Source organism: Oncorhynchus mykiss, chromosome 8 (genome assembly GCF_013265735.2).
Source record: "Oncorhynchus mykiss isolate Arlee chromosome 8, USDA_OmykA_1.1, whole genome shotgun sequence".
NCBI lineage: Eukaryota > Metazoa > Chordata > Actinopteri > Salmoniformes > Salmonidae > Oncorhynchus > Oncorhynchus mykiss.
In genome coordinates this window covers 85,880,915-85,892,916 of record NC_048572.1, presented here as the reverse complement: position 1 = coordinate 85,892,916, position 12,002 = coordinate 85,880,915, and the positions used below count along the sequence as shown (strand labels likewise).

General features: G+C 43.9%; 1 protein-coding gene across 1 annotated transcript in view; it reads right to left on the bottom strand.

Moving 5' to 3' along the window:
* Positions 1 to 11,699: 11,699 nt before the first annotated feature.
* LOC110531032 (guanine nucleotide exchange factor VAV3-like) overlaps positions 11,700 to 12,002 on the bottom strand; it is an 88,218-nt gene continuing 87,915 nt past the window's right edge. The window contains exon 27 of the mRNA XM_036986618.1: positions 11,700 to 12,002. This exon is cut by the window's right edge and continues 13 nt beyond it. Within this exon, the coding sequence (XP_036842513.1) occupies positions 11,974 to 12,002 (29 nt within the window). The 3' untranslated portion in view covers positions 11,700 to 11,973.

The following is a 12,002-nucleotide window of genomic DNA, read 5'->3' as shown; positions in this document are numbered from 1 at the left end:
AGGAGAGGAGAGGAGAGGAGAGGAGAGGAGAGGAGAGGAGAGGAGAGGAGAGGGAATGAAAAAGCGAGACAGAGAGAGAGAAAGAGAATGAAAGAGACAGAGGAGAGAGAGAAAGAGAGTGAGAGGGTGAAAGACACAGAGAGAGAGAAAGAGAGAATGAAAGAGACAGAGAGGAGAGAGAAAAGCTAGAAGCATCTGCTTGTGTGGTACAGTAATTCGACTTAATTATAATTCCATTACGACCATTAGCCCTGCGTTTGCATGGCAGCTACAATTGAAGTAAACGCTCCATAAGGACTCTATCTTTTCTATCAGTGCTATACGGACTATCAGCGCTATAGGGACTCTATCAGCTCTATACAGACTCTATCAGCTCTATAAGGACTCTATCAGCTCTATATGGACTCTATCAGCTCTATAAGGACTCTATCAGCGCTATAGGGACTCTATCAGCTCTATAAGGACTCTGTCAGGACTATAAGGACTCTATCAGGCCTGTAAGGACTCTATCACCTCTATAAGGACTCTATCAGCTCTATACTGACTCTATCAGCTCTATACGGACTCTATCAGCTCTATAAGGGCTCTATCAGCGCTATAGGGACTCTACCAGCTCTATAAGGACTCTATCAGCTCTATAAGGACTCTATCAGCGCTATAAGGATTCTATCAGCTCTATAAGGATTCTATCAGCTCTATAAGGACTCTATCAGGACTATAAGGACTATATTTGCTCTATAAGGACCATCTTCTCTATCAGCTCTATAGGGAATCAGTCAGGACTATAAGGACTCTATCCGGACTGTAAGGACTCTATCAGCTCTATGAGGACTCTATCAGCTCTATATGGACTCTATCAGGACCATAAGAACTCTAACAGCTCTATAAGGACTCTATCAGCGCTATAGGGACTCTATCAGCGCAATAGGGACTCTATCAGCTCTATAAGGACTCTATCAGCACTATAGGGACTCTATCAGCTCTATAAGGACTCTATCAGCTCTATATGGACTCTATCAGCGCTATAGGGACTCAATCAGCTCTATAAGGACTCTATCAGCGCTATAAGGATTCTATCAGCTCTATAAGGATTCTATCAGCTCTATAAGGACTCTATCAGGACTATAAGGACTATATTTGCTCTATAAGGACCATCTTCTCTATCAGCTCTATAGGGAATCAGTCAGGACTATAAGGACTCTATCCGGACTGTAAGGACTCTATCAGCTCTATGAGGACTCTATCAGCTCTATATGGACTCTATCAGGACCATAAGAACTCTAACAGCTCTATAAGGACTCTATCAGCGCTATAGGGACTCTATCAGCGCAATAGGGACTCTATCAGCTCTATAAGGACTCTATCAGCACTATAGGGACTCTATCAGCTCTATAAGGACTCTATCAGCTCTATATGGACTCTATCAGCGCTATAGGGACTCTATCAGCTCTATAAGGACTCTATCAGCTCTATATGGACTCTATCAGCTCTATAAGGACTCTATCAGCTCTATATGGACTCTATCAGCGCTATAGGGACTCTATCAGCTCTATAAGGACTCTATCAGCACTATAGGGACTCTATCAGCTCTATAAGGACTCTATCAGCACTATAAGGACTCTATCAGCGCTATAGGGACTCTATCAGTGCTATAAGGACTCTATCAGGACTATAATGACTCTATCAGCTCCATAAGGATTCTATCAGCGCTATAGGGACTCTATCAGCTCTATAAGGACTCTATCAGGACTACAAGGACTCTATCAACTCTATAAGGACTCTATCAGGACTATAATGACTCTATCAGCTCCATAAGGATTCTATCAGCTCTAAATGACTATCTTCTCCATCAGCTCTATAAGGACTCTATCAGGACTATATTTGCTCTATAAGGACCATCTTCTCTATCAGCTCTATAGGGACTCTATCAGCTCTATAAGGACTCTCTCAGCTCTATAAAGACTCTATCCAGACTGTAAGGACTCTATCAGCTCTATAAGGACTCTCTCAGGACCATAAGGACTCTATCAGCTCTATAAGGACCATCTTCTCTATCAGCTCTATAGGGAATCTGTCAGGACTATAAGGACTCTATCCAGACTGTAAGGACTCTATCAGCTCTATAATGACCATCTTCTCTATCAGCTCTATAAGAACTCTATCAGCTCTATAAGAACTCTGTCAGGAGTATAAGGACTCTATCAGCTCTATAAGGACTCTATCAGCTCTATAAGGACTCTATCAGGACTGTAAGGACTCCATCACCTCTATAAAGACTCTCTCAGCTCTATAAGGACTCAATCAGCTCCATAATGCCTCTATCAAGACTATAAGGACGCTATCAGCTCAATTCAGACTCTATCAGCTCTTTAAGGACTATGTCAGCTCCATAAGGACTCTATCATGACTATAAGGACTTTCTCAGCTCCACAAGGATTCTGCCAGCTCTATCAGCTCTATCAAGCAATTAACATCTCTCAGATCAAAACTCTCTAAATGAGAGTTGCCTTCCCTTCTCCCAGTTTCAGCCTGCTCCAGTTTTAATATATTCACACACATGCTACTCTCTCTCTCTCAATTCAATTCGAGGGGCTTTATTGGCATGGGAAACATGTGTTAACATTGCCAAAGCCAGTGAAGCAGATAATATGCAAAAGGGAAATAAACAATAAAAATGAACAGTAAACATTACACTCACAGAAGTTCCAAAAGAATAAAGACATTACAAATGTCATATTAAAAATAAATACAGTGTTGTAACAATGTACAAATGGATAAAGTACGCAAGGGAAAATAAATAAGTATAAATATGGGTTGTATTTACAATGGTGTTTGTTCTTCACTGGTTGACCTTTTCTTGTTGCAACAGGCCACAAATCTTGCTGCTGTGATGGCACACTGTAGTATTTCACCCAGTAGTTATGGGAGTGTTTTGCTCACTAAATCTTCTCCCATCAGCTTTTGCTAGTCTTTTATGATTTTGCTAACTTTTCCCAACTCTCTCTCCCTCTGCTCTCTCTGAAACTTGTTTACATTGCTTGTGTTCTCTCTCCCCATCTCTCTCTCTCCTTCTGCTCTCTCTGAAACTTGTTTACATTGCTTGTGTTCTCTCTCCCCATCTCTCTCTCTCTCTCTCTCTCTCTCTCCTACCACCTGTGTTCTCTTGGCTGTCCCACCCATACGGGAGAGAATATCTTAAAAAAGAGATCTCAGCCTCCCCCCACCCCCCAAAACACATAAAATAAACCCCTCAATATGATCTCATTTTTGCTGCAATAACAGCCTCCACTCTTCTGGGAAGGCTTTCCACTAGATGTTGGAACATTGCTGAGGGGACTTGCTTCCATTCAGCCACAAGAGCATCAGTCGGCGTTCCAATTCATCCCAAAGGTGTTCGATGGGGTTCAGGTCAGGGATCTGTGCAGGCCAGTCAAGTTCTTCCAGAACATTTCTGAATGGACCTCACTTTGTGCACAGGGGCATTGTCATGCTGAAAAAGGTAATGGCCTTCCCCAAACTGTTGCAGGAAAGTTGGAAGCACAGAATCGTCTGGAACGTTAATGTATGCTGTAGAGTTAAGATTTCTCTTCACTGGAACTAAGGGGCCTAGCCTGAATCATGAAAAACAGCCCCAGACCATTATTCCTCCTCCACCAGACTTTACAGTTGGCACTATGCAATCGGGCAGGTAGCGTTCTCATGGCACCAAACCCAGATTGTCCGTTAGACTGCCAGATGTGTGATTCATCACTCCAGAGAACCTGTTTCCACTGCTACAGATTCCAGCTTTACACCACTCCAGCGGATGCTTGGCATTGAGCATGGTGAATTTAGGCTTATGTGAGGCTGCTCGGCCATGAAAACCCATTTCATGAAGCTCCCGACGAACAGTTGTTGTGCTGACGTTGCTTCCAGAGGCAGTATAGTGAGTGTTGCATCCGAAGACATACGATTTTTATGTGCTAAGCACTTCAGCACTCGGCTGTCCTGTTCAGTGAGCTTGTGTGGCCTACCACTTTACAGCTGAGCCATTGTTGCTCCTAGACTTTCCACTTCACAAAGACAGCACTTACAGTGGACCGGGGAAGCTCTAGCAGACATTTGACAAACTGACTTGTTGGAAAGGTAGCATCCTATGACGGTGCCACGAGGAATGTCACTGAGCTCTTCAATAAGGCCATTCTACTGCCAATGTTTGTCTATGGAGATTGCATGGCTGTGTGCTCAATTTCATATACCTTTCAGCAACGGGTCCCAATAGCCGAATCCATTAATATACTTTTGTATATACAGCACACTTGGAAAGTATTCAGACCACCAATTCTTTTCACATTTTGTGACGTTACAGCCATATTCTACCCCCCCCCCCCCATCAATCTACACACAATACCTCATAATAACAAAGCAAAAAAACGTTTTGTTTTTGTGTGCAAATTTATGAAAAATGTCAATCTGAAACATCACATTTACATACGTATTCAGTCCCTTCGCTCAGTACTTTGTTGAAGGACGTTTTGCAGCGATTGCAGCCTCCAGTCTTCTTGGATTTGTGGAGTTTCTCCCATTCTTCTCTGCAGATCCTCTCAAGCTCTGTCAGGTTGGATGAGGAGTGTTGCTGCACAGCTATTTTTAGGTCTCTCCAGAGATGTTTGATCGGGTTGAAGTCCGGGCTCTGGCTGGGCCACTCAAGGACATTTAGAAACTTGTCACGAAGCCACACCGGCGTTGTCTTGGCTGTGTGCTTGGGGTCGTTATCCTGCTGGAAGATGAACATAGCCCCAGTCTGAGGTCCTGAGCTCTCTGGAGCAGGTTATCATCAAGGATCTCTCTGCTCCGTTCATCTTTCACTCGATCCTGACCAGTCTACTGGTCACTGCCGCTGACAGCATGATGCTGCCATGATTCTGCCACCACCATGCTTTACCGTAGAGATCGTGGCAGGTTTCCTCCAAACGTGATGCTTGGAATTCAGGCCAAAGAGTTACATTTTGGTTTCATCAGACCAGAGAATCTTGTTTCTATGAAAAGCCAACTGACATTTACTCCTGAGGTGCTGACTTGTTGCACCCTCGACAACTACTGTGATTATTATTATTTGATCATGCTGGTCATTTATGAACATTTGAACAGCTTGGCCATGTTCTGTTATAATCTCCACCCGGCATAGCCAGAAGAGGACTGGCCACCCCTCATAGCCTGGTTCCTCTCTAGGTTTCTTCCTAGGTTTTGGCCTTGCTAGGGAGTTTTTCCTAGCCACCGTGCTTCTACACCTGCATTGCTTGCTGTTTGGGGTTTTAGGCTGGGTTTCTGTACAGCACTTTGAGATATCAGCTGATGTAAGCAGGGCTATATAAATACATTTGATTTGTTTCTCGTTGTCTGAATGTCCTTTAGGTAAATTCCAAAAGGGCTGTAATGTGCTTTTTACTGAGGAGTGGCTTCCGTCTGGCCACTCTACCATAAAGGCCTGATTGGTGGAGTGCTGCACAGACAGAAGTTCTCCCATCTCCACAGAGAAACTCTGGAGCTCTGTTAGAGTGACCATCAGGATCTTGGTCACCTCCCTGACCAAGGCCCTTCTCCCCCGATTGCTCAGTTTGGCCGGGCGGCCAGCTCTAGAAAGAGTCTTCGTGGTTCCAGACTTCTTCCATTTAAGAATGATGGAGGCCACTGTGCTGTGTTCTTGGGGACCTTCAATGCTGCAGCAATTTGTGGGACCTTATATAGACAGGTGTGTATCTTTCCAAATCATGTCCAATCAATTGAATTTTCCAATCAAGTTTTAGGTACATCTCAAGGAAGATAAATGGAAACAAGACGCACCTGAGCTCAAATTTTGATTCTCATAGCAAAGGGTCCGAATACTTATGTAAATAAGTAAATATGTAATATCCTGTTCTCACTTTGTCATTATGGGATATTCCGTGTGGAATGATGAGATTCTATATTGTTTTAATCCATTTTAGAATAAGGCTGTAACGTAACAAAATGTAGAAAAAGAGAAAGGGTCTGAATACTTTCCGAGTGTACTTTATTGAAGAAAAAGGTACTTAATGTGACTGTGATATATGGTAGTGTAATGTGTGCGTACTGGCGTCAGAGAAGTCAGGCGCAGGAGAGCAAAGACTGTGTTACAACGGTGCAGTTTAATAATACAAATCACAGTGAACCAAAACAATAAATAAATACAATGGGGACGAAACCCTTCGCACGCCAGGCATAACGGGCACAAACTCTTACAATCAACAATCCCGGACAAGGACATGAGGGGGAACAGAGGGTTAAATACACAACAATAAATTATGGAATTGGAAACAGGTGTGTGGGAAGACAAGACAAAACAAATGGAAAATGAAAGGTGGATCGGCGATGGCTAGAAGGCCGGCGACGCCGACCGCCGAACAAGGAGAGGGACCGACTTCGGTGGTAGTCGTGACAGGTAGTCCTGCCTAGCTATCTTAAGATGAATGTACTAACTGTAAGTCTCTCTGCGTTTGCTAAATGACTGCAATGTAAGTGTAAAATAAAGCAGCCCGGTGGCTAGAGGCTAGAGTTTCACCATCAGGATAGGGAAATAATTAGAAATTTGACTGATTGGATAGAAAGCTGTCTAGAAAACTGTCAGTTTAAAAAAAAAAAGTATATTGGAAAGTTAACTCCTTTAGGAGAATATTTGAAAGCTCTAATACTATTTGAAGCCTGCTCCAGACCCTCCTAAATCCTTGTTTAACTCCATAGAATGATCTGGGGGGACTGAGCGAGAGAAGCTGTGGGTTAAATAGATCATACAGACAGCTGAAGTATGATACAGGGCTTTTGACTCTGCCACTCTCCGTTTCTCTATCTCCCTAGTTCTCCATCGATCTCCCATTTTTCTTTGTCTCTGTTGAGATGCTGTGTCCAAATCCCTGCTGTTGACTTTCATCACTGGGGATATGAGGAGGACAAGAGGATGGGAGGAGCGGAGAATGAGAGGACAAGAGGATGGGAGGAGAGGAGAATGAGAGAAGGACAAGAGGATGGGAGGAGAGAAGGATAGGAGGATGAGAGGAGGATAGGAGAGAGGGATAGGAGGGAGAATAGGAGGATGGGTGGAGAGGAGAAGAGAATGAGAGGAGGATGGGAGGAGAGAAGGATAAGAGGATGAGAGGAGGATAGGAGGAGAGAGGGATAGGAGGTAGGATAGGAGGATGGGAGGAGAGAAGTATAAGAGGATGAGAGGAGAGGAAAAGAGGATGAGAGGAGGATAGGAGGAGAGAGGGATATGAGGGAGGATAGGAGGATGGGAGGGGAGAAGGATAAGAGGATGGGAGGAGAGGAAAAGAGGATGAGAGGAGGATGGGAGGATATGAGGAGAAGAGAATGGGAGGAGAGGAGAAGAGAGGGATAGGAGGGAGGATAGGAGGATGGGAGGAGAGGATGAAGAGAATGAGAGGAGGATGGGAGGATATGAGGAGAGAGGGATAGGAGGGAGGATAGGAGGATGGGAGGAGAGAAGGATAAGAGGATGGGAGGAGAGGAAAATAGGATGAGAGGAGGATGGGAGGATATGAGGAGAAGATAATGGGAGGAGAGGAGAAGAGAGGGATAGGAGGGAGGATAAGGAGGATGGGAGGAGAGAAGGATAAGAGGATGAGAGGAGGATAGGAGGAGAGAGGGATAGGAGGGAGAATAGGAGGATCGGTGGAGAGGAGAAGAGAATGAGAGGAGGATGGGAGGAGAGAAGGATAAGAGGATGAGAGGAGGATAGGAGGAGAGAGGGATAGGAGGGAGGATAGGAGGATGGGAGGAGAGAAGTATAAGAGGATGGGAGGAGAGGAAAAGAGGATGAGAGGAGGATGGTAGGATATGAGGAGAAGAGAATGGGAGGAGAGGAGAAGAGAGGGATAGGAGGGAGGATAGGAGGATGGGAGGAGAGAAGTATAAGAGGATGAGAGGAGAGGAAAAGAGGATGAGAGGAGGATAGGAGGAGAGGGGGATAGGAGGGAGGATAGGAGGATGGGAGGAGAGAAGGATAAGAGGATGGGAGGAGAGGAAAAAAGGATGAGAGGAGGATGGGAGGATATGAGGAGAAGAGAATGGGAGGAGAGGAGAAGAGAGAGATAGGAGGGAGGATAGGAGGATGGGAGGAGAGGAGAAGAGAATGAGAGGAGGATGGGAGGATAGGAGGAGAGAGGGATAGGAGGGAGGATAGGAGAATGGGAGGAGAGGGGAATAGGAGTGAGGATAGGAGGATGGGAGGAGGGAAGGATAAGAGGATGAGAGGAGGATGGGAGGATATGAGGAGAGAGGGATAGGAGGGATAGGAGGATGGGAGGAGAGAAGGATAGGAGGATGGGAGGAGAGGAAAAGGAAAAGAGGATGAGAGGAGGATAGGAGGATGGGAGGAGAGAGGGATAGGAAAGGGAAGATGAAGAAGAGGAAGAGTAGTCTTAGCAGGACCATTGATCTTAGCAGGACCATTAGTCTTAGTAGGACCATTTGTCTTAGCAGGACCATTAGTCTTAGCAGGACCATTAGTCTTAGCAGGACCATTAGTCTTAGCAGGACCACTAGTCTTAGCAGGACCTTCTGTCTTAGCAGGACCACTAGTCTTAGCAGGACCACTAGTCTTATCAGGACCATTAACCTTAGCAGGACCATTAGTATTAACAGGACCATTAGTCTTAGCAGGACCATTAGTCTTAGCAGGACCATTAGTCTGAGCAGGACCATTAGTCTTAGCAGGACCGTTAGTCTTAGCAGGACCATTAGTCTTAGCAGGACCATCACTAGCCGTCTATATACAGTACATTCCCCATGCATGTGGCAGGGGGTCGGTAGCTTAGTGGTTAGAGTGTTGGACTAGTAACCGGAAGTTTGCAAGATCGAATCCCCAAGGTAAAAATCTGTCGTTCTGCCCCTGAACAAGGCAGTTAAACCCACTGTTCCTAGGCCATCATTGAAAATAAGATTTTTTTCTTAACTGACTTGCCAAGTTGCATAAAGTTAAAAAAAAATAATTAAAAAGTACTTGAACACTGGTCACTTCATATATTGTTTATGTACTTTTGTTTACTCACTGTGTATGTAAATACTGTATTCTCTACATAGCTCATCCTAATATACCTACTACTCTAAGTAACATTTTATTTTCTGTCTATACACACTACGTATATATATTCTCCATTCTAACACGGCTGACTATAATATATCTCCTTTTGGATTGTTAAATTGGACTCATTCTGGCGTTTCATAATTTCTTGTTGAGATTCTATTGCCCCGTTGGAGCAAGTAACAAGCATTTTTTCTGCACCTGCTGTAACACCTGCAAATCTGTGTACGCCAGCAATAAACTTTGATTCGATTTATTTTGGCCCCTTGTTGCAGGGGGACTTATGTGTGCGTGACACTGTTGCACTATTTTTTTTTCAGAAGCGTTGGCTGAAGCAGGCTTGAACTTTTGTGCAGAATTTACCGAAATATATTTTTTTAATGTAGTACACATGAAATAACACTTCATAGTAATACAAATGATTTAATAAATGTTAATAACAAATAAACAATAAAAACAGGAACTGCATTACACATTTCAGAAAATATAATTCAACATAGAGGATGAGATCAGCATTCAACAAGGAAGTGACTTTTAACACCGTGAAAAAAACATGAACATTAAATATGTATTTGCTTTAAGCATCAAGTGGTCTTTTCACTCAAACTGAACAAAATTGGATTGTCTTGAATAAGCCAAAATTAAGAAACCGTCTCTCAGTTCGACTCTGTAATGATTTTAGGTCGACGTCAAACTCGATCCGGCAAAGTTTACATGGCCACCCATCAAAATGATGTACAGGAGATAATACTTGGCCATAATCTGGAGGCTAAATATGCTTTGTTTTTTTCTACTGAATTGCTATTTAAACAAATCTCCTGATGAGAAAAAACACAGGTGAACAATGGGTACAGTATAGAGGGATGATTGTCACATTCAACAGGAATCAATAACAATATCAGTCATTGTTCTTATATAGCAGAGATCAGAGGGCCCGGGAACATCATTACAAATCATTTGTAGACTGCAAAGTGACTGCAAGAAGCCACAAACAGATACCATATTTGACAAACACTTTATCACTTTTACATTTATATATATGATCACATATTTCTCTCGATTATGCATGGGGAATACTTTGGAATAGATTTTCGAAAATAACATAATTTGGAGCTGATTTGCTGGTGGGTTTTTAAAAAAAATAATTTTATGTCCAACAATTTAAAACTTATTTTTATATTTTTTTTCGGGGGGGGGGACCCTGTTATACAGGAAACAGGTAATGTCATACAGTGATCTCTAAAAGTATTGGGACAGTAACACATTTGTTGATGTTTTTACTCCAGCACTTTGGATTGGAAAACAAATACAATGAGGTTAAATTGCAGACTGTCAGCTTTAATTTGAGGGTATTTTACAATCGTATCGGATAAACTGTTTAGAAATTACAGCACTTTGTGTACATAGTCCCCCCCCCCCCCCCCCATTTTATTGGACCAAAAGTATTGGGACAAATTCACTTATATGTGTATTAAAGTAGTAGAAGGTGTAGTATTTGGTCCCATATTCATAGCACAGTAATGACTACGTCAAGCTAGTGACTCTACACATTTGTTGGATGCATTTGCTGTTTGTTTTGGTTGTGTTTCAGATTATTTTGTGCCCAACCAAAATTAATGATAAATAATGTATTGTGTCAAAAAAAAGGTTCACCTGATATGGATGAAAATACCCTAAAATTAAAGCTGACAGTCTGCAATTGAACCTCAGTCATTGTTTCATTTACAGAGTACAGAGTACAGAGCCAAAACAACAACAACAAATCAATCAACCAATCAAATGTATTTATATAGCCCTTCTTACATCAGCTGATATCTCAAAGTGCTGTACAGAAACCCAGCCTAAAACCCCAAACAGCAAAGCAATGCAGATGCAAATATCACTGTCCCAATACTTCTGGAACTCACTGTATATAAGGGGAGCATAGCGGTCACATAATGGAATCATTTTAGCACAACAAAACATTGTGTACAGTCTTCAAACACTGTGGGTGTAGAAAAGCAGAAAAATCTCTTGCTTTCGCGCCAAGAGTGTTTAATAATTGACTAATCTGTCAGACTAACCAGTGACGTTATCAATAACAACACAAAGGTAAGAGAAGACCAGCTTCATCAAGTTTGACTCTCAACCAGGGAGGGAGTGTCTCTACATTAAGTCTGGAGTCTATAGTGCAGTCAGAATAAAACAGTGCAGGTCATAAGGAGGGATGAGGTGGGAAGGGGTGAGGTGGGGAGGGATGAGGATGGGATGGGTGAGGAGGGGATGGGGTGGGGAGGGGTGAGGATGGGATGAGGTGGGAAGGGGTGAGGTAGGGAGGGGTGAGGAGGGGATGGGTGAGGAGGGGTGAGGTAGGGAGGGGTGGAGGTGATGAGGTGGGGAGGGGTGAGGATGGGATGGGTGAGGAGGGGATGGGGTGGGTAGGGGTGAGGATGGGATGAGGTGGGGAGGGGTGAAGAGGGGTGAGGATGGGATGGGTGAGGAGGGGATGAGGTAGGGAGGGGTGGAGGGGATGAGGTGGGGATAAGGTGGGGAGGGGTGAGCAGGGGATGAGGTGGGGAGGGGTGAAGATGGGTGAGGTGAGGAGGGGATGAGGTGGAGAGGGGTTAGGAAGGGTGAGGAGGGGTGAGGATGGGAGGGAGGGGCTGAGGTGGGGTGTGTTGAGGAGGATGGGTGTGTTGAGGATGGGTGAGGTAGGGTGAGGATGGATGAGGATAGAGGGCATTTCCTACTTCCATCTGTCTGGCTTGGGGCTTTTGTCTTGTCTGAGTTCTATCAGAGTGCCAGGATGCTGTGGCTCCACAACCTGGAGGATGTCTGGAGCCGTAGTGCAGTGTGGGCTATAGCCGTGTCACCTGAGAGCTGAGGTTTAATCAACCAGCTCAGTCTTCCTCTTCCACATATGTAGAAG